Consider the following 23,324-nt stretch of genomic DNA (forward strand, 5'->3'; position numbering starts at 1 on the left):
ATTTTTAAAACTAGATTAACTTCATTAGAGGAGACAAAGGAATAGCAAATATTGTCCAGTCTCTCAAAGGTAGTAGAAGTAGCGCAGATCCTATATTCAATAGAAGTTTATAAAATGATTAGATGTTAGTAATAATCATTATAGAGCATATTTCTTCTTTGCCTGTCATTTGTACTTTCTAGTACTCGGTATGATAGAGTATATTGTACAATACATAGGGTGTCATGTATGATGAGGCCTTTGATTATTATGCATACACTATATTTTCATTCAAAATGATAAAACAAATATTATAGAATTATCTTTTCATTTTACAGATTCCAAAATAGGAACCAGCATTGATTATAAGAAGTTCAGTTTTCAGTCTACAGCTAAATTCTGTCAAGGTATTTCCTCTGCCTGAATATTCCCAGAATACTAATGATAATTCAGAAGAATTGCTACTGATGATTGATTAGTGAACAAAAGATTTTCATATATATGTCTGATACTGCTCTATGTTTTATCAAATATTTTTTTAAAAGATTTGCTTAATTAAAACTGATGTCGCACAAGAATTGTGAGATTTAATGTAGATTAATAAGATGTCATTCATACCAGTTTGTCTTGATTTCAAATACAGAGATATCATTTTGCTATCTATGTAAATTAGAAGCAATTGAAATTAAGAAAAATTTCTAACTTAAATTATCACTCTTTTAAAGCATATTTCATAATTTTTTAATTTCATTCATATTTATGATTTTAGATCTTGTCTATATATATTTAGTATTGTACTAAAATTTAGCATGGGATAACTTCGTACTATTGGTTACACGGGTATCAACAATTTTTTTATTTCAATTTTGGTTTTTCACCTTACAGTACAAAAGTTGTAACTTTAGCTGTGTGGACTCTCATTACAGTATTTAAATTGTAGTATCATATTCATATTTTCCTCCAGGAATGAAATAACTATTTTTGCAACATGGATATTGAAAATTTTTTAGTGAAAGATGGACCTCTGATAACAGAGGGACCTTTGAAAACAAATGGTCCCTTAGAAAATATGGAGTTAAACTTACATAGCTTACCCTTTTCATGTGACATTTGTGGTCCCAGTTTTGGAAAGCCATGTATGCACAGGACACCTAAAGGCAAGCTTAAAAAGGGTGCCCCATTTACTTGTAAGGCGTGTTTTAAGATGTTTCCTAAGAGGGACCACCTAAACAGGCATTTAAGAATTCACACAGGAGAGCGTCCATTCTCATGTGATATTTGTGGGAAGGACTTCATTGAAAAAGGCCTCTTAACTAGACACATAAGGACACACACCGGAGAACGACCCTTCTTGTGTGATGTGTGTGGGAAGTGTTTTACTCAAAATGGTCATTTGAAAATGCACAAAAGACAACACACTGGGGAGAAACCATACTCTTGTCCACTGTGTAGGAAAAGCTTCAGTGAAAATGGAAATTTTAAGGCGCACATGAGAAGTCACACTGATGAGCGACCACACTGTTGCTTTGTTTGTGGAAAGACTTTTAGGGAAAAGAAAAATCTCAACAGACACTTGAAGGTATGTCATACTATAGATAAACCTCTTACCAATGAGGAGTTTGGGCAGTTATGTAATCGCACTTCTATATCTAACATGGAAGATCGAGAAGTTGGTCAGGATATTTCTTTTTTCAGTGCTGAAGTGGAAGAAAATGAAAGAGAGAAGTTTCATATTGATAAAGGCTCACAAAGTGCTGCTAGTTTTCAAAAAAGTACAGATTTTTTAGGAAGCAAAAGTTCTTCTGAGGAAAGTTCTGTATTCAAAGATGTGTCTGTTACAATAAAATCAGAAAAGTTTGATATACCTGCTGTTTACATAAAAGAAGAAATCGTGGATTAGTTTAAATTACATATGACTATATTTAAGCGTTAGCATCAATCGTTTGTTTACTAGAATGTATATACTGTATCATCTTGAATGTTAGGCCTAGTAAAATTGCTTCATTAAAAAGGTTTTGCTTAAGTTATGCATTTGTTTTAAAATGTACTAAGATTGCCTGGATTTTAAGTTGTGGGAGAATATAATTTCAATGACAAGGGCCATGTACAAAGTAGGTAAGAGGGTGCTACTGTTGTTAATGAAGGGTACTTATACTGATCTTTATTTCTATGAACATTTTCTGATATTCATATTGCCTTTCTTTAGGCAGTTCTGATTTATTGATATTTATCCCCCCAAAAAAAGTTTCCCACAAAATATACAATCCCTCATCCTTTACATAAGAGAATGAAAACAGAAAAGCTGGAATACAGCAGTTAAAAAATACGGTATATCAAGGTGTTAACAACCAACAGGTAGTTACTGGTCCAGTGGCAGGGAAGGAATAATCCCGCCTGCTCATTGACTAATCACTTTAATTCCAGTCGTCGGTGAGGACAGATGTTCTCGCTGACTGTGAATATTGGTAGATATCCATTTTTCAATATTAATCTTACCCGATGATCATGTAGCTGTCAACTCCGTTGCCCGACAGAAATCTAAGGTCGGGATACGCCAGCGATCGCTATACAGGTGGGGGTGTACACAACAGCGCCATCTGTGAGCAGGTACTCAAGTACTTCTTGTCAACAAGAACTCAATTTTTCCTCTGTCGTGCCACCGGCAAGACCTATTTGGATACGCTGTTGATTCTGGAGTTGTTTCTCACGATTTGGTGATGTATTCGCTCTAGATTTTAGCCTTCGCTATTCAGGAAGCTTTATCATTAGCTTAGCAAGCTTTTGGAATTAATTTGGATTAATTGTTAACGAACTTTGCTAGTTTTTGGAATCCCCCCTTGACCATTTCTACAATTCAAGATGTCTGACCATTCTCAAGTCCCTAAGTACAGGCAGTGTAGTGTTAGGGCTTGTACTAGGCGTCTTCCGAAGGCCTCCATAGATCCTCACACCGTTTGTTCCAATTGTAGGGGTAAATCCTGTCAATTGGAAGATCGGTGTGAGGAATGCGCTGGGCTTTCGGAATTCGATTTTAACGAATTCCTTAAAAATGCACGTAGGCTAGAGAAGGATAGGATCAGGAGGAGTTCTTCTCGCTCTGTTGATTTTTCCTCTCCCCATGCCCCTCAACCTTTTCCTTCCCCTGTAGTGGTGACTCCCGACCCTGCTACTAGTGCTCAGCCATCCATGGCGGATATGATGCGTGCCATTCAGGCTCTGGGTGACAGAGTGGAGTCATTGGCTAATGACCGTAATCAGCTTTTGGCAGATGTCAAAGAGCTGAAAGCGAAAAGTGCAGTGGGAAGTGTTAGTGCAAGTGAGGTGAAAAGTGTCAGTGTCAGTGTTGCGCATGAGGGTACATCTGTTCGTGCCAGTCGTCCTCCCAGTCCGGGACCTCTTGCAAGCTCCCAAGCCCAGGGGAGAAGCAATGTCGAAGGACCAAAGGGTTCGGCAGGCCTTGATCAGCGTACGGATGTACCCTCAGTGGTTGCGGACGTTTCTCTTAGAGATCGTCCCATCCACATACAGACGAATGAGCCCTATCATCCCTCGTCTGTGGAAGAAGTTTCAAGGAGGAAACGATGGACCAAGGTCTCACGACCTCTCAAGCGTAAGGTCCCTTCCGAGCGAGTCCAACGGCCCAGGTGTAGCCAGTGGGTCAGTTCGGACTCGCCGCAGTCTTCCGAAGACTGCACACCTCCCAAGAGAGGTAGAGTGGTTCCACAACAGGCTACTGCTCCGTCTGTTGCTGCTCCAACCACGGTAGACCCTAAGTGGTCCATGCTGCAGACTATGCAGTCTCAGCTTGCTGCGTTCATGCAAGAGTATCATGCTGAGAAGGTTGACACTGCCCCTGTTAGCCTACAACCTGCCGCGGTTGTGCGCTCAGCAGATACTGTGGCTGCCTGCTCCCACACTCCACCTGTGAGAGCTCCACCACCGTTGCGCAGTCCACCCTGCCAGACGCATGTTCTTGCTGCACCATCCGTTGACATGCGTGAGCTACCGCATCAGCAGTGGGAAGGTGCTGTAGAGCTGCCGGGTTCTGACTCTATGCGGCATGCTCCGCAACCCATGCGGCATGCTCCGCATCCCATACGGCATGCTCCGCAACCCACGGCAGTCCCTCCCACGCACCAGCACTCTGCTTTTGTTGTTGCCAGCTCGCAGACTGACCAGCAGCGGCATGATGTTGGATCCGCAGCAGCTACGCATGCACCCGTGCTGCCGGATTCAGCCGTTCAGCTTTCGGCTCCGCCTTTGCCACTTCCTACTCAGCTTTCGGATGATGGAGTTTCGGATGACGAAGATGCACATGTGGATGAACCGCACTCAGACTTTGAAGAGCCCAAGTCTACGCCTCCCTCCTTAGACTTTCGTAAAGTCCTTGCCTTGTTCAGGGACTTGTATCCAGAACAGTTTGTGTCTGCAACCCCTCGCTCTCCTCCCTCCGAGTTTGCTCTGGGCATGCAGTCTGCTGCTCCTGCCTTCACCAAGCTTGTCCTCGCACGCTCTTCCAAGAGAGCTTTGAGGGTTATGGGAGAGTGGTTGCAGTCCAAGAAGCAACTGGGAAAGACTGCTTTCATCTTTCCGCCTATCAAGCTTGCTTCCAAATCTAGCGTTTGGTATGCCACGGGAGTGCAACCCGGCTTGGGGGTTCCTGCCTCTGCCCAGGGCGACTTTTCAAGTCTGGTTGACTCTCCCCGCAGGCTGGCTATGAGACGATCGAAGATTTGCTGGTCCTTTTCTGACATGGATCATCTGTTGAAGGGAGTCTTTCGTGCTTTTGAGATCTTCAACTTCCTCGATTGGTGTTTGGGAGCGTTAAGCAGAAAGACTTCCCCTTCAGATAAGGACTCTGCCATGCTGATCATGTCTTGCATGGACAAAGCCATTCGGGATGGGTCTGGTGAACTTGCGGCTTCGTACACGTCGGGAGTGCTTAAGAAGAGAGAACATCTTTGCTCCTTCTTGTCGTCTGGTATCACTCCTTGCCAGAAGTCGGAGTTGTTGTTTGCTCCTCTCTCCAAGTGTCTGTTTCCGGAGGAGCTGATCAAGGGGATGGCTGCCTCACTGATCCAGAAGGATACCCATGATCTGATGGCTTCTTCCGCACGTAAGGCTAAAGCTTTACCTTCCGTGCCTAGACCTTTACGTCCTGCAGCAGTAGACACACCAGCTACTAGGTTCATCCCGCCCTTTCGTGGCAGAACCTCCAGCAGAGGAGGTACCCGTGCCGACAGTCACCGTGGCAAATCCAAGAAGGGTTCCAAGTCCGCAAAAGGCAGGATCTGACTGCCTTCCTCTCCAGACAGCAGTGGGAGCCAGGCTCAAGTTCTTCTGGCGAGCTTGGGAGAGCAGAGGTGCAGACGCTCAGTCTGTGAAGTGGCTAAAGGAGGGGTACAGAATTCCGTTCTGCCGCAGTCCCCCTCTAGCTACATCTCCCATCAACCTCTCTCCCAACTACAAGGAGAAGGACAAGAGGCTAGCGTTGCAACAAGAGGTGTCGCTCTTGCTACAAAAGGGAGCGGTAGTCATAGTCCGGGACCATCAATCCCCGGGCTTCTACAACCGTCTCTTCCTGGTAGCGAAGAAGACAGGAGGTTGGAGTCCGGTGCTGGACGTCAGTGCTCTCAATGCTTTTGTCACCAAGCAGACGTTCACGATGGAGACGACGAAGTCGGTCCTAGCAGCGGTCAGGAAGGAGGACTGGATGGTCTCGTTAGACCTGAAAGACGCGTACTTTCACGTCCCCATCCATCCAGACTCCCAACCTTTCCTAAGGTTCGTCTTTGGAAAGGTCGTGTACCAATTCCAAGCCCTGTGCTTTGGCCTAAGCACGGCACCTCTTGTGTTTACCAAACTGATGAGGAATATTGCCAAATTCCTTCACTTGGCAGACATCAGAGCCTCCCTCTATTTGGACGACTGGCTTTTAAGAGCTCCGTCAAGTCGTCGCTGTCTGGAGAATCTCAGATGGACTATGGATCTGACCAAGGAATTGGGCCTCCTGGTCAATATAGAGAAGTCCTAACTCGTCCCATCCCAGACCATTGTCTATCTAGGTATGGAGATTCAGAGTCGAGCTTTTCGGGCTTTTCCGTCGGCCCCAAGGATCAATCAAGCCCTAGAATGCATCCAGAGCATGCTGAGAAGGAACCGATGTTCAGTCAGGCAGTGGATGAGTCTAACAGGGACACTTTCATCGCTGGCCCAGTTCATCGAGTTAGGGAGACTCCACCTCCGCCCCCTTCAGTATCATCTAGCTGCTCACTGGAGAAAGGACATGACGCTAGAGGCGGTCTCAGTGCCTGTTTCCGAAGAGATGAGGTCTACACTGACGTGGTGGAAGAACAGCATTCTTCTCAAGGAAGGTCTACCATTGGCTGTTCAGACCCCCGACCACCGTCTCTTCTCGGACGCATCGGACACGGGCTGGGGTGCGACACTGGACGGACAGGAATGCTCGGGCACGTGGAATCAGGAGCAAAGGACACTTCACATCAATTGCAAGGAGCTTTTGGCAATTCATCTGGCCTTGATAAACTTCAAGTCCCTCCAGCTAAGCAAGGTGGTGGAGGTGAACTCCGACAACACTACAGCCTTGGCTTACATCTCCAAGCAAGGAGGGACTCATTCGAGGAAGTTGTTCGAGATCGCAAGGGACCTCCTCATTTGGTCAAAGGATCGAAAGCTTTCGCTGGTAACGAGGTTCATTCAGGGCGACATGAATGTCATGGCAGATCGCCTCAGCCGGAAGGGTCAGGTCATCCCCACAGAGTGGACCCTTCACAAGAATGTTTGCAGCAGACTATGGGCCCTGTGGGGTCAGCCCACCATAGATCTATTCGCTACCTCGATGACCAAGAGGCTCCCGATGTATTGTTCTCCGATTCCAGACCCAGCAGCAGTTCACGTGGATGCCTTTCTGCTGGATTGGTCCCATCTAGACCTGTATGCGTTCCCTCCGTTCAAGATTGTCAACAGGGTACTTCAGAAGTTCGCTTCCCACGAAGGGACACGGTTGACGTTGGTTGCTCCCCTCTGGCCTGCGAGAGAATGGTTCACCGAGGTACTGCAATGGCTAGTGGACGTTCCCAGGACTCTTCCTCTAAGAGTGGACCTTCTGCGTCAGCCTCACGTAAAGAAGGTACACCCAAGCCTCCACGCTCTTCGTCTGACTGCCTTCAGACTATCGAAAGACTCTCAAGAGCTAGAGGCTTTTCGAAGGAGGCAGCCAGAGCGATTGCCAGAGCAAGGAGGACATCCACTCTCAGAGTCTATCAGTCAAAATGGGAAGTCTTCCGAAGCTGGTGCAAGGCGAATGCAGTTTCCTCAACCAGTACCTCTGTAACACAGATAGCTGACTTTCTGTTACATCTCAGGAATGTAAGATCCCTCTCAGCTCCTACGATCAAGGGTTACAGGAGTATGTTGGCAGCGGTCTTCCGCCACAGAGGCTTGGATCTTTCCACCAACAAAGATCTACAGGACCTTCTTAGGTCTTTTGAGACCTCAAAGGAACGTCGGTTGTCCACTCCAGGCTGGAACCTAGACGTGGTTTTAAGGTTCCTGATGTCTTCAAGATTCGAACCGCTTCAATCAGCCTCTTTTAAGGATCTCACATTAAAGACTCTTTTCCTCGTTTGCTTAGCAACAGCTAAAAGAGTCAGTGAGATCCACGCCTTCAGCAGGAACATAGGTTTTACATCTGAAACGGCTACATGTTCCTTGCAGCTCGGTTTTTTGGCTAAAAACGAGCTTCCTTCCCGTCCTTGGCCCAAGTCGTTCGAGATCCCAAGCCTGTCCAACTTGGTGGGGAACGAACTAGAGAGAGTACTTTGCCCAGTAAGAGCTCTTAAGTACTATTTAAGACGGACAAAGCCTTTACGAGGACAATCAGAAGCTTTATGGTGTTCTATCAAGAAGCCTGCTCTACCGATGTCTAAGAACGCAGTTTCTTACTACATCAGGCTTCTGATTAGAGAGGCACATTCTCATCTGAAGGAAGAAGACCTTGCTTTGCTGAAGGTAAGGACGCATGAAGTAAGAGCTGTCGCTACTTCAGTGGCCTTCAAACAGAACCGTTCTCTGCAGAGTGTTATGGATGCAACCTATTGGAGAAGCAAGTCAGTGTTCGCATCATTCTATCTCAAAGATGTCCAGTCTCTTTACGAGAACTGCTACACCCTGGGACCATTCGTAGCAGCGAGTGCAGTAGTAGGTGAGGGCTCAGCCACTACATTCCCATAATCCCATAACCTTTTTTAATCTTTCTCTTGAAATACTTTTTATTGTTGTTTTTGGGTTGTACGGAAGGCTAAGAAGTCTTCCGCATCCTGGTTGATTTGGCGGGTGGTCAAATTCTTTCTTGAGAAGCGCCTAGATTAGAGGTTGTGATGAGGTCCTTTAGTATGGGTTGCAGCCCTTCATACTTCGGCACCTAGGAGTCGTTCAGCATCCTAAGAGGACCGCTAGGCTCAGTAAGGAAGATGTACTTAAAAAAGGCAGAGTAATGGTTCAAGTCGACTTCCTTACCAGGTACTTATTTATTTTATGTTTGTTATTTTGAATAACTGATAAAATGAAATACGGGATACTTAGCTTCTTATGTTAACATGTATGCTGGTCTCCACCCACCACCCTGGGTGTGAATCAGCTACATGATCATCGGGTAAGATTAATATTGAAAAATGTTATTTTCATTAGTAAAATAAATTTTTGAATATACTTACCCGATGATCATGAATTTAAGGACCCGCCCTTCCTCCCCATAGAGAACCAGTGGACCGAGGAGAAAATTGAGTTCTTGTTGACAAGAAGTACTTGAGTACCTGCTCACAGATGGCGCTGTTGTGTACACCCCCACCTGTATAGCGATCGCTGGCGTATCCCGACCTTAGATTTCTGTCGGGCAACGGAGTTGACAGCTACATGATCATCGGGTAAGTATATTCAAAAATTTATTTTACTAATGAAAATAACATTTTAACAATTTTTCTCTTTGTTCCAACACTCGTTACAAAATCTTTCGCTCTTTATATTGAATATACTTTCAGCAAAGCTGGAAACTAATAAGACTGTTAGCAAGGTATAACCACCCTCTGATAGCTAGCAGGGATGTAGACAGGCCACCCCTCTCGCACACACACACCTGTAATGTATTGTCACTTTTGCTTTTGGCTTGGTAGACTTTAAACATTCTTTCTCTCTCTCCCATTAACAATGGCCTTTGATTTTTTGCTCTTTCAAGTTCTTTGGTTTCAGGGATTTCGTCTTCCGGGCTTGTCTTGGTGGCCTTGAAGGAAGCCAATGCAGCACCCTCATGTTGGCTAGAGACTGATCCCCATTTCCTTTGTCCTGCTGGTAGAGGTCACTCTTGTCGGGAGTAGCCACTCTCACAGTGGGTGAGGTTTAGTAGATGACTGAGGGAGAAGTCTAAGGGATTCTTCTCCTTTGTGGTTTTCCTCGAATGTGAAGTAGTCCTGACTTATTTCTCCATTAGCTCGATCCCTCCACTCTGACTCTGCTTGCTTGTTCTCCTACAGGAGACGGTTGAATAAGCATGATCGCAGCTTGACCCCCGAACAACCCATAGGTGCAGTCAATGTTACTTCCTTTAGTGATTCAAACCTTTAGCTCTTTATTATGGAATATATTTTTGGTGAAGCTGGAAGAATAGCCAAAAGACTTTTATTGAGGTATAAATACCCCACCGCTAGTTGTGGGGTATGGGTAGTACCAGCTAGCCCGCTATCATACACACACACACACACACACCTGTGGTCTATCATCACTTTTGATAGCAGGAAGGACTTGCAGGGGGATAGGTGTTGGTGGGACAAATTTGTATAAAATGCTGAACATTTGTATCATTAGAAAAAATAAAAATTAATTTAGATTTGCCATTTGTTATGACACTAATACAAACCCTTTCACTCTACTAGGAAAGAGTCACCCTAAGGTAGGTAGAAGTCCTTAATCAAGTGGCTGGTTTTCTCCTGGGTTGTTACTCCATGCTATGCATGCTTTATAGAGGAATCGGTCTGGCACCTCATTAAACTGAGGTGTTTGTCCACGTATTAGCGGTCTGAGCAATCTGTGTGATTGTGTGGTACTAGCCATGTCGCCTGTCCAGGTAAGAGTTTTGAAGACTTTCTTTGAATACACCATAGACATTACAGTACACTGTACCCAATTCTCACCTCGCAAGGGAATATGGGGACCCAACAAGTATATGTTTCTATACCAGGTTACACTAGGGAAATGGTTATTACCTGCAGACAGAGGATAGCAGCTTACAGAGTACTGTGGGTGCTGTGCCTCAAGAGAGGGAAAGATGAAGAAAAGAAGATGCTAGTCACTCTATATCATTCATCCCAGACTTAATCCAAGGTAACCTCTTCCCTTCACTATTTGCTGCTTGTCCATCAAGGCGCTTGAGGTGTTTAAACCATTTGTTATGCCACCATCACAGGTCCGATGGAGAACGCCTCCATGTTCTTGTGGGTTATTTCTTGCAGGTAGTGAAGGTCGTCTGACCCTACTACACGCCCACTCGTAGATCCTTCGCCACAGAGTAGTTTTTTTTACTGCTAGTGACACACTACTTTATTGCCTCTAGCGTTGTGAGCTCTAGGTTTCTGCGTCTGCGGAGGAGAATCAGAATTCAAGCTCAGGTCTATGACCTCGCAAATCCGTGCTGATATCTTAGTCTTTGCAATTCTCCTTTTAACCTTCCCCGTGCTGACAAACAATCCACTCACTCGGGAACGAGCTCCTAAAGTTTGTTTAAGGTAACATCTCAGAGCCCTATCTGGGCATAGTAGCCATTGATCAGTGGTTACATTCCTCTTGGTAAGAGAGACTTTTTAGCTATGGTAAGTGGCTCTTCTAGGAGAAAGACACCCCAAAATCAAACCATTGTTCTCTGGCCATAGTCTCTATACCATGTCCTTCTTCCACTGTCTTGGATTTGAATTCTCTTGCCTGGGGGTACGCTTGGGCAAACTGTTCTATCTTATTTCTCTTCCTCTTGTGTTTTGAAGTTTTTATAGTGTGTATGTGAAGGATCTATTTTAATATTGTTACTGTTTTTTAAATATTTTATTGTTCCGTAACTGGAATACAAACCAATGCTATTTATAGGGGTATTACTTTCGGCAAAGCTGAAAGGATGAGCCATTAGAATTTAGTGAGGGTTAATTACCCATTTCGCTCGTTAGCGGGGTGTGGGGGGTAGCTAGCTACCCCTCACACTCACACACTTGTGACTGTGCTTCACTTTGCTTTTGGCTCGGATGGAGAACGGTTACCGCTCTTCCTCCTCACAATTGTTTTGAACTGCCATTAATCTGTATTTCTTGCTTTTTCTTTCCAGTGTGTGTGTGTGCGTCCTTCTTGCGGCCATGCGTATCTGCCCTGGTCCTGAGGGCCGCACCTGCTATACCTTCATTTCAGCAGAGAACACCAATCCTCACCGCCTTTGCACGTTGTGTTGGGGCCAGCATTGTGATGAATCTAATAAGTGTGTTGAAAGCCTGGAGTGGTCTACCTCCCAGTTGAAAAGATTTGGGTGTCTACGGAAGAAGGCCAAGCGGGATTGTTCTCCTTTGAAGGTTCCTTCGAAGCAGAAAAAACCCAGGGCTTCTTCTTCTGCTTCCCTACCTTCCTTTAAAGCTCCTGCTCGAACGGTTTCCTCCAGGGAACCGTCGATTAGTAGCGTAGGCCATTTAACTCCCGGGCAACCTCGGTCCTCGAGAGACGGTGCTGCTTCCCCTAGTGAGGTGGCCCAGGCTCTCCCCCAAGGGATTCTGTGTCTCTTTCTCCTTTGTTACAGGTTTGGCTGTCTCTTGGTTTGCCCAGCCCTCCCTCCAAGGAGGCCCTGCTGCAGCTGCTTCATCGGGGCGCTGAGCTGCAGCGTTCGTCAGCGGCGAAGGCCGACCCTTTGACCTTTGTCGATGTGGTGGTGTCGGAGGTCTCGTCTGCCACCCTGCCAGCGGATGCTGCTACTTCATTTTGTCCCTCTTCTGCAGCTGCCGAGGACCGCGCTTCTTCCCCTGACGAACATCCTTTGGGGATGGAGCAGAGTCCAAGGCAGGTCTCTCCTGCTAATTTTCCCTTTTCTTGTTCGTGAGAAGGGACACTCATAGAGACTCTTTTTCGAAGGCCTGCTGCTCAGCATGCTGATCCTTCTTTTCCTGAGGGACATCGTCACCGTGGTTGTAGACCCCGCTGGGCTCATCCGCTGCTGCGCCTTAATTGTTCCTCTGTGCTTTCGAAAAAGAGGCTCCTCTTTGACTCTTCATCCCTGCAGCTCTCCTCTTTGGAGGAACCTTTTCGTCCTGTCTCTGCTGGTTCCTGACCCTCGCCTGCTTCTACAGACTCTTCTATTCACTAATGAACTCCGGTTTGCAACTCCCCTTCAAGGGTTCGTTCACAATCCCCTCCCTGAGAATGTGTGCCCTTCTAAAGGACATATTCCTCCTTCTTTGCAGCTTTTAGCTATTCGCCGACCATCTTTTCGTCAATCGCATGCTTGCCGACGATCTGTTCATCAATCACCAGCTCGCCGATCGTCTCCTGCTCAGCGTTCGCGTGGTCGTCAGGCTCATGTTCCTGCTACTCGTTAACCTGCTGTTCGTAAATCGCCTGCTTGTCAGGCTCCTGTTCAGCATTCGCCTACTCGTCAGGCCTCTACTCATAGACCTGCTGCTCGTCAATCACCTACTCGCCATTCCTCTCCTGTCGGTTCTCCAACTCATTGAATCCAGGTTCGCCGTTCGCCAACTCGCTGGCCCGTTGCTCATGGGTCCCAGTCGCGTGATCCTACAGTTTTTCCAGCGTCGCATACACTTCAATCGCCCACGCATCAACTCCACTGTTCACCAAAGCAGCTTTCTCTTCATCAACTGTCCTCCCATTGGATGGCTGCGGTTGACCCTGCGATTTCGCATCAATGCTCCCCATCACACCAGCGATTGTCGACACCCCACCAGCACTTGGTAATATGACAGCATTCGCCAGTGATTCAGAAGCCTTCATCACTCCAGCGTTCAGAAACGCGTCCGCGTTCTATTGCACCTCAATGCTCTTCAATGTACCAGCGTTTGCCGATTCATCAGCATTCACCAGCACTTCAACGTTTTGCGACACATCAGCGTTCGCCAACGAGTCAGCAGTCATTGACCACCCAGCATTTGGCTGCAAAGGTGAGTAGCGACCATCAGCCATGTGAGGATCGCCAATCATCGCCGACCTCTTAGCATCAGGAATCACGTAAAGGTTTGATCCTTTCCAGGTCTTCTCCTCTGAGAACTTAGGTTCTCTCTCCAAGGAAGGGCAAGGTTCCTTCTCACCGTTCATCATCGCCCCATTCCCCTCCCTGCAAATGCATAACAGCGTGACCGCCGGAGAAGGAGGAAGGGGGCAACCCCCAGGTCTTCAAGATCCCAATGCTGCCAGCCTCAAGGAAGGAACTAACATCAACGCTTCTGAAATCTTCCTCTTCGGAGATGAAGACTCCTCGGAGAAAGCTTGTTTTTTTCAGGGGATCTTTCGAACTGCGCCTCCATCAGCAAACAGCCGTGGTTTGTACCCTTAGTCAGGGACGTATCACAGGTCTTCAGGACTAGTATGATATCCCCTTGTCCAGCGGAATCTCCCGGGGTTTCCCTGGCGGACTCTGCTGTATCTGCAGGCTCAAGGCAAAGAACCATGGCTGCTTCTCCCCTGAAAAGAAAGAGAGGAGTATCTGACGCTGTTACTTCATCAAGGGTCAAGCTGGCTCCAGTCAGAGCTTCAAGGGTAAAGGTTGTCCCCCTCCGTTTCATCTTCTCCTCCACTTCTTGCTGCCTCGTTACCCCATTTGAGAGGCACTCACAGGGAAGTCTTCTGACTCTCCCCCCCTTTCTCTGACGGAAGAAGCTTTACAAGAGGCCATTGTCACAGCTTTGGAGCCCGTAGAGGTTCCTAGCCCTCTTGCTACAAATGTCCACCAGAAGGTCATTCCACCAAGACCTTCAATTTTAGAGACCTTTTTCCCTCCCAGGAGGTAGTCAAAAGACTCCAAAACAGTCCTGAAATCTTCATCTAGGATTCCGAGACCCGCAGAGGAGGTTAGGACAGTAGTCAGTCAGCTGAATATCGATCTCGACCCACCCCAAGACAAGATCTCGGCGGTGGATGATGATGATAACGTTGCCAGCCCAACTTTAGACGGCGACCAGAGTGAGTCAGAATGCCTTTTGGCAGGTTCTGGCTTCCATGAGGGCCCTCAATGTGTTGTCAGACCCAGAGATGGCTCCTCAAGAGGGCAGGTACATGGTCCTGGACTTTGTCTTAGGCACAGAAACCTCTGAAGTCCAGTGCGGCTTTGCCCTGGTTCCGGGGGCTGAAGAGTGCCTGGCGTAAGATCGCCTCCCAACTTGCTGAATTCTCTGCGTCAGTCCGGTCAGGCTCATCCTCCAAAATCCTACCCCCTATGAGTGTATAGCAGAGGAGGTATTATGAAGTTCTTAACGAGCCTAGCTCATCTCTTCCTCTCCACCACTCCCTTGAGGAGTTGATGAAAGTGGTCTCTTTAGAGAGGCTTACCAGTCATCAGGTTGCGTTCTCAGCCTCAGAGATCCTAAACCAAGAGAAGATGGCAAAGTATGCCATGGAGGCTACTTTGTGGCTGAATATTTGGTTGGGATCCATGAGAATCCTGGTACGGACTGAGGATTTTTCCAAAGAAAGTATCATGAAGGCGATGGAGACCTTCTTTCTCTCGGGTACCCCTACCACTGAGTTTCTAGCCCACCAAGTGGTGAACTTGGAGCCCAACACTATCTTGAAATACAGGGACACGGTGGCCGAGAAATTCTATCAATAGGTCCCTAATGTTGAGATTGCAAAGCTCCGGAACTCCTCTCTGGAGGGTTCCTCCTTATTTAAGCCTAAAGACGTCGAGCTGGCTGCAGAGAGGGGGAAGAAATCCCACCAGGACTTCCTCCTCCATAGAGCCCTGACATCCTGGCCCTATAGACCACCAGCTCCTCCAAACACCAGCCAACCTAAAATCAGCCAGCCTAAATCATCAAACAGAAAACTGGCAGCGAAGGAAAAAGGTGTGTCTAAGAAGCCCTTTCATGTCAAGGACCGGAGAAGCACCAAGTCCTCCCATGGAGGAAAACAACCGAGAGGTGGCGGCCGTGGCCGCAAGCGCTAGGATAGGTGATCCCCCTGCTTGTCCACCAGTGGGGGGATGCCTAAAAAGCTGTTGGATCAGGTGGATGCAACTCGGGGCCAAATCTTGGATGGTCTTTGTGATTTGTTCAGGTATCACATCCTGTTCATTTCATCTCTCCCTCCACTGACCAAGAATCCAGGGCCAGTGAACTCCTTTGCAATGGGATCAGCAAAGGGGAATGCCCTTTGGGCCGAAGCTCAGACCATATTGGAGAAGGGCGCTCTCCAAGAGGTCCTCAATGATTCCTCAGGCTTCTTCAGTCGACTCTTTAGTGTGAAAAAAGGCTTTTGGAGGCTGGAGACTATTCATCGACCTCTCAGATCTGCACAGGTTTGTCGAACAGACCTCATTCAGCATGGAGATGGCAGATACGGTCAGACAAGCGGTAAGACCACAGGACTTCATGTGTACACTACATCTGAATGACGCATGCTTCCAGATCCCAATCCATCCGTCTTCAAGGAAGTATTTAAGATTCACTCTAGACAATAAGATATACCAGTTCAAGGTGCTGTGCTTCAGTCCTTCCATAGCACCTCAGGTCTTCACAAGAGTGTTCACCCTTGTGTCATCTTGGGCCCACAGGCTCGGCATCTGTCTCCTATGTTATCTGGATGACTGGCTGATCCTGGAAGCCTGGGTGGCAACCCTTCTTCAACATCAAGACAAACTTCTGAGGCTTTGCCAAGATCTGGGGATCATGGTAAACCTCTAGAAGTCATCCCTGCTTCCCACTCAAAGACTGGTATACCTGGGCATGATTATAGACACCAAGCTTTACCATCAGACGACAGGGTAGTGAGGCTTAGGAAGGTCATGAGACCTTTTCTCAGACGAGAAGAACTCCCAGCCCAGAAGTTACTATGCCTCCTCGGACACCTTTCACCCCTGGCCCGCCTAGTTCCCAATGATCGTCTTAGGATACGTTCCCACAAATGGTGACTAAAGTCCAATTGGAATCAGGCTTTCGATTCCCCGAACATTCTGATCCCCATGGGACCAGAGGAATAGACGAAGGGTGTCGATCTTCTTGGCCTTCCACCGAAGTTGATGCTGTTTTCCAACACATCCAAAAAGAGTGGGTGGCGCACGTGCTAAACCACATGACCTCAGGCCTTTGGTCAGAGTTTGAAAAGTACTTCACATAAATCTCTTATAGATGAAGGCCGTCGACCTGGCTTTTCAAAAGTTCCATCAGTTCCCAGCAGGTCACTCAGTGGTGGTGGTGTTGAGCAACAACACAGTAGTGGCTTACATCAACAAGCAAGTAGGTAATTTTTCACAGCCCCTATCCAATCTAGCAGTAGAGATACTGAGATGGGCAGAAGTCCACTCGGCAAGAGGAATGTGCTCACCGACAATCTGGGTAGAGCAACTCAGATAGTGGGTTCCGAATGATCTTTGGATCATCTAGTAGCCAACAAAGTCCTGACTTTGGAGTTCTCCGACTGTGGACCTATTTGCGACGTCCCTGAACTTCAGGCTCCCGCTGTACTACTCCCCAGTCCCAGACCCCGAAGCTCTCTGGCAAGATGCATTTCAACAATGGTCAGACAACATCGACGTTTACACCTTTCCACTATTCGGTCTGATGAGAAGAGTACTTAACAAGGCCAGAACATTGGTCAATCTCTCAGTGACCTTCATAGCTCTGCTATGGCATCACACAGAATGGTTCCCAGACCCTCTGCTGCTCCTGGCGGATCTTCCCAGAGAACTCCCTCCACGACCTAATCTATTTAGACAACCACATGTCAACATTTACCACAGAGCAGTAGCTTTGCTACATCCTTGCCTGTAGATTATCCTGCATCTCACTCTGAGAGGATTTTCGCAATAGGTTGCGAAAAGGATGTCTGGATATCTGCGGAAATCGTCAGCCTCAGTCTATCAAGCGAAGTAGAACGTCTTCTGTGGTTGGTGTCGTGTCTCTCCACTCGATGCCACTATTCCAGCAATAGCTGAGTTTCTCATGTATTTGTGAGAAGAAATGTGCCTCTCGGGTTTTCGTTATCTAAGAGGAAGCGAAGACAGTCTTCTGTTGAACATCCTGGGACAGAACTGGAGATGGTAGAGGGACCTGAAAAGGTTTGTTTGAGTTCTAGAACAACAGGTTACCAATTGCTCTTGGACCACTGGGAAGCCGTTAGAAATGCTGTTTCCTTGAAAGTCTGTATCTTTGAAAGTCCGTAGTTTGTTCAGGACTTTTATTAGAAGGTTGAATGGTGGAAATAGGTACATGTGAAACTTGGTTCCAATCCAGAGACATCGCATCCGTTCCTGTCGCTTCTGGATCTTAGTTTGGGGCTACATACCGGGGAAGCCTCTTGTTGAAGCTTGTCGCAAAGAGATTGTTTTGCAGTTCTGGGACTTGCTTTAGACTGAAACAGAATGATTTGCGTTGAGAGACCATTCTGTTTCCAGTTGTTTGGATCTTGACAGTGAACTGCCGAGAGATGCCAATTCCTCTGCTTTACTAAAGTGAGGATGGCTTGGATCACATGAATGATTTGAGGAGATCTGGAGCCCTGTCTGTTGACATGGTGCACTACCGTCATGTTTTCAATGACTAATTTGATGTGTGATTTCGTCTTTGGGTTGTCTCTTCAGAGTCATAAACACTGCCATAGCTTCCAGAATATTGATGTGAAATTTCTGAAATGTGGTTGACCATCGACCCTGTACTTTCTTGGAAGAGGAGTGTCCCCCCAACGTTATTCCTAGGCGTCCGTGTGAATAGTCACAGAAGGAGGAGGATACTGCAGAGGGACGTGTGTCGATAAACTCTTGGCAGTGGACCACGGCTTTCGCTGCTTTCGCAGTAAGACCGGGGTTTTGTGGCGAAGATCTCTCCAAGCATTTCGAGGTTGATTTAAAAGCCCAGAGACTGTAGGAGTTTCATGAGTTCTTGGGCTGTCAGAAGACATTCCAACTTTGTTGCAGCCCAGACTAGCCAGTTGTCCAGGGACACCATCACCTGGAAGCCTCTGTTCCGTTATTGTTGGACGATAGCCTCGACTAGCTTTGTGAAAATACTCGTAGCTTTATTGAGCCTGAAGGGCATAGCTCTGAATACGTAGACCTTTCTTGCCAGTCTGAAACCAAGGTAGCGGGAGAAATGCCGAACTATCTGAAGATGCCAATAGGCATCTGTAAGATCTATGGAGACGGTGTAGGCCCTCTGGGGTAGTAGGGTCCGTATTTACGAGGTAGTCAGCATCTGGAACTTGTCATTAAGAATGAATTTGTTTAGTGGGGACAAGTTCAGAATAGTTTTGAAGAGTGTTCGAAACTTTCTTGAGCACACAGAATAGCCGTCCTTGAAAGTTCATGGATTTTGTGCAACGAATGACTCCCTCCCGGAGAAGATCCTGTACATAATCCTCCAAAAATGGGGTTGAGGGTTGGGAGAACCTCTTGAACTGGGGTGGTTTCTGTCTCCATTTCCAGCCTAGTCATTTTGAGACTATGCTGTGATCCCAGGGATCAAACTCCCATCAATTCCTGAGCAGATGAAGTCATCCCCCTACCGGGAGCCCCTCATTGTTGGTGTGAAGGACCTGCATCTTTAACCACCTTACCTCTACTTCCTCGGCTTCTAGATTGACCGCCTTTTCCAGACCTTTCCCTGCTACTGGTGCCTTTCTTTTGAGCTTTGGCAGGTGGAATGCGGTGGTGGCTCTCTCATACACCGAGTTGAAGACTGGAGACTGTGATACATACTGCTGGGTAACTGTGTATACAGTCTGAGGGATGGCCGCTAATGAGGCATTCGTGACAGGAAAGGATTTCCTTCCCTTAAAGTGTCGTCTGGGCTTGTTGCCCTTGGGTTGAGGTCCTTCACTGGGGGTAAATTTCCTTTTGGAGGACATACCCCACTTGTCTACAAGGCTCTTATTCTCCTGAGCTTCTTTGTCCATGACATCCTTAACCAATTTCTTGGGGAAGAGGTGTTTCCCCCAGGTATTGGAGTTGATCAGCTTTCTAGGTCAATGCCTGGTCGTAGCAGCGGCTAGAGCGTGTTCTCTACATGCTCTTCTGGCTAGGAAGGAAGCTTGGAGATCTCTATGAAACATGGTTAGGCGAGTATTTGCCAAGACAGGGAAGAGATCAGATTGGGAATAGTTTCCAATAAGCATCTCTAGATAAGATTTGAAGGATAAAGAGGCAGAAAGTCTCTCCTTAGCTTCTAATTTTTCCCTCAAAAGGGATTTGGAAATTCTAGGCAGTTTTTCATTAAACTTCTTGCCTCCGGTGTCTTTATCTAGTTTTCCAACAGTAAAGGTATGTTGGACGTCATCCCAGCTGTCTGAATCATAAGGAAGAGCTAGGGAGGCAGGTTTGCACTCCTCTAGCACTGGCAATGGTCTACCCTCCATTACTGCTTTCTTTACATCCTCTAATCTTTTAGAGGGGAAAGGAAAGACAGTATCCTTGGGGACTACAAAGGTGGCCTGCTTCCTGCCAAAAGCAGAAAGTTGGATATTAGTGAATTCGACCGTCTTCAGCTCCTTAACCAAAAGAGACTGATCCTTGCTATGGTCCAGGATGATTGTTTCCTTAGGAATTGTATCATCCCTAAAGGACGCTTCTGAGTTAAGCCTTACATAGCAGTAAGGATAATTATTGATTGATGGGAAGAATTCCATATCCGAGACTGGCTTGGAACCCAAACCCTCTCCGATGTGGAGGTACCCTTCACTTAAGGCCATATGCTCAGCATAATGCCAAAGGTTGTTAACTGTGCATTCTGGTAAGCTCGAAGCTGGGGGAGCCTTAGAAGTAGGTGCCTTTTGTAAAGCTTCTATCCTCGCCATGAGGTCCGCATGAGAACGTTCATGTTTGGTGGTTAGTTTTCCCATGAAAGCTTTCATGGACGCCATAAATTCTATTTGACTGGGAAATGAAGGTTTGTCTATCGTAGGAACAGGTACTGTATAGAGGTAGAAGCTAGGGCCTAAGCAGCAGGGATGGGGAAACAAGCTAAAGAAGCACTGGGAACTGTACTCACCCGAGGCACATCCAATGACTCCTCAGAGGATTCTGTGGTCAGCAGGATCCTCTTCTTCTCTGACAACACAGAAGAAGTTGTTGACATGTTGTTGGCATCCAGGCTCATAACTTGTAGTGTGTCCCAAACTTCATTATCCATATGATTTACTGGTACCAGCGGGAGTTGAACCATCGGTAAATTACAACCAAAAACAGCGGTCACCTCGGCCTTGGGAAAGAGGAGGTCCTTCAGTTCCATAGAAGGAATGTAAGGGGCACCTTGTTGAGAGCTCTTCTGGAAGCCTCTGATCCAATGACGGAGTGTATTCTGACTCCGTTCTTGCACGTCCAAGGAGACGTTGGTGGCATGGAAGCTGGTGTGAAGGAGGTTTTTGCAAACCTGACAGTTAGTAGGTTCCCAGATTGCAACTGACCCCTTGGAAACCTGACAGTCAGCATGTTTCCGTCAGGTCTTGTGGCCACAGGGCAACTTGACCTGCCTGGTACAGGTGACTGTTGAGCACTCCATTTCATTAGCAACTTGTAAAGAAGGAAAAATTTCAATGAGTACATATCATTAAAAATAATTTTTCTTAACCCTTTTACCCCCAAGCTATTTGGAACTTTCCAACCCTTAACCCCTAGGCATTTTTTTTTCAAACACATTTTGCAATATATTTTTTTTAAATTGCTCTAACAGACTTAGTTTTTGTCATAGAGAGGTCAGGTTGGTCTCATTCTTTTGGAAAATGCCTGAAGTTTCTCATAAAGTTATCAAAAATATGCAAAAAAATTTTGATAGCAGTTTTTTGCAAGGACATACCGGTACGTCCATGGGGGTAAAGGGATGAGTTTTTTTAAACATACCAGTACGTCCATTGGGGGTAAAAGGGTTAAGATTAATCCTACATAAGAAATTTTATACGTAAAATAATGTTTAAGATTAATCCTGACATAATTAAACCTACCAGCTAAAATATGGCTTAAGATTATAAGATAAGACTAATGCCAAACAGCTCAGAAATCGTTGAAGATTTATGAAACAAACTATCAGTGACAGTGTGGTAGGAATATGGAAGAAAGATTCACATCAAAGAAACACCAGGACCAAAGTCAGTCTATTGGACAACCTAAGAGGGAAACTTATCGTACTGCCTTAGCCAGCAACAACTGCACCCGGCACATCAGTACCTGGATTAAGGCGGCAACTATTTTTAGCAGCCAAGATAAAAACTGACTTTTCAGTACCCCAGGCATATCGACACAAAGCGGCAGAGGCATTGTCAAGTCGACAGGAAGAGAGTGGATAATCCCATAGGGAAGGGTCCACACTCAGGGGGAGAGGTACAAAAATGAAAGGCAGCTAATAAGGGAACCAGCTAGAACCGAATCATTATCGTTAACTTATAAAAAGAGGGGGTTTAGCCCGTAAGATAATAAGAGCTGTACAAGACGGCCAGATGCTAAGACTTGGAAATTCAAAGGGTCTCTGACAACCAGCCGGTATCCAATCGACCAACTTCAGAGGACTGTTCCTCAGATATGGAAGACGATAGGAAAGAGCTGATGACCAGTTTAAGGCTATAGCTAAGGCTGCAGAGGGAAGTCTCATAGCCAACACACAGCCAGTGCTAGAAGGCGATACTTCTGCCAAGATAAGCTAACTAGGCAGGGAGTCAAAACTCCGCAGCAAGAGGAACATAGCACTGGATGGAAAGCTGCAGACACAGAACAGGAAACTGCCTAGGCGGCAGATAACCTCAAGGGGTACCAACTCTTCGCCATAGGCCATAGGGAGAACTATGCAGGCAAGCCTAGCCTACCTAGCGGGTGAGGGAAAACTCAATAGTTAGGGTAAGATGACTAGACAAGAGGAACTCTAGTTCCCAGTACAGTCAGGGTATGGCCTAACCAGGAAGGAGAAGGGGCAGAGAAAACACCCAAGGGTGGTCTTTAACACAGCAGAGAGATTTAGTCCATGGAAGGAAAAAATCTCGCCCACCCAGGGCCAAGATAGATAGCCTACAATCTAGCCTATTCAAGGATAGTGACTTCAGCCACCATGGAACTAGACAGGGATGGGAACGAAGTTTCACAGCAGGTAGAAACACTAGCAGGCACAAGGGGAAGGGAAAAGTTTGGCGATGTGAGACTCAGAAATCAGTAAGGGGGCATGACAGGAAGGCCTAACTATCACATTAGAACAGGAATAGTGTACTAAGGGGTCTGCAGTGATAGGGTGCAGAGGATAAGTCCTCACAACCAGCCATTGCCCACCTAACACTAAGAGGGAAGCCTAAGTATGCGTAAGGCAGCATAATGGGGTCTACCTGTCAGCATTAAAACGGGGTAATGCGTTCCAATGGGTAAACAAGTAGACACAGGGAACTAGTTCCCAAGACCTGTGCTGCCTTGCCAAACATATAGGCTAAGTAGAAAGTGAAAACAGTCACCCTAGGACAATTGTAAAACACTATCCAACTCCCAGAGGGGCCTCCAGGACCGCAGCTCCCAGCTGAGATGAGATGACAGCATTGGAGGACGGGCAGCCTCACAAAACAGTAAGGTTAAGTGAAAGAAGGGGATGGTGCACAAGTAAAAATTTACCAGGCGTGGCTGCTGGCCAGGGCGTAGCTAGCCGAAGTCAATGATGATAAAAAACACACAAGAAACATCATAAAAAGGGGTTGGGGTAACCATAGTCATACTACACTGTAAGAGAATAATGTAAAACTTATTCCTACAATAATATGACTAAATAACTAGGCATTTCTGAGCGATTTGGAAACGAAGCAATACTGCTGACCGCATCCCAACCACAGAATAATTAAAGCATGCAATTTGAAAAATAAAAGGGGTGGAGACGCGAAATTCCTCCAACACACAAGAGAAAGGTACTCAACTTAGTCGATGAGGAAGCAGCTGAAGCATCCATGATCGCCAAATCACTCATAATGCTAGAAAAACAAGCAGAAAACTCTAAACAATCGTCAAAGATGGCATCTGTGAAAAGGAATGGCTCAACAGGAAACGTGTTAGTTGTAGCACATTGAGATCAGGAGTTATAACGGCTCTCTCGCTCATGTATCCTACCCTATCCCTTATCCTTCGAGACAAAGTT

General features: G+C 46.5%; 1 protein-coding gene across 1 annotated transcript in view; it reads left to right on the forward strand.

Moving 5' to 3' along the window:
* The window catches only part of LOC137639012 (uncharacterized), a 149,118-nt gene that overhangs the window by 34,388 nt on the left and 91,406 nt on the right, over positions 1-23,324 (forward strand). The window contains exons 4-5 of the mRNA XM_068371337.1: positions 318-386; positions 944-1,870. Coding sequence (XP_068227438.1) covers positions 968-1,870 — 903 coding nt within the window. The 5' untranslated portion in view covers positions 318-386; positions 944-967. The remainder of the gene's footprint in view (positions 1-317; positions 387-943; positions 1,871-23,324) is intronic.

The sequence above is a fragment of the Palaemon carinicauda genome, chromosome 1, assembly GCF_036898095.1.
Source record: "Palaemon carinicauda isolate YSFRI2023 chromosome 1, ASM3689809v2, whole genome shotgun sequence".
Taxonomy (NCBI): domain Eukaryota; kingdom Metazoa; phylum Arthropoda; class Malacostraca; order Decapoda; family Palaemonidae; genus Palaemon; species Palaemon carinicauda.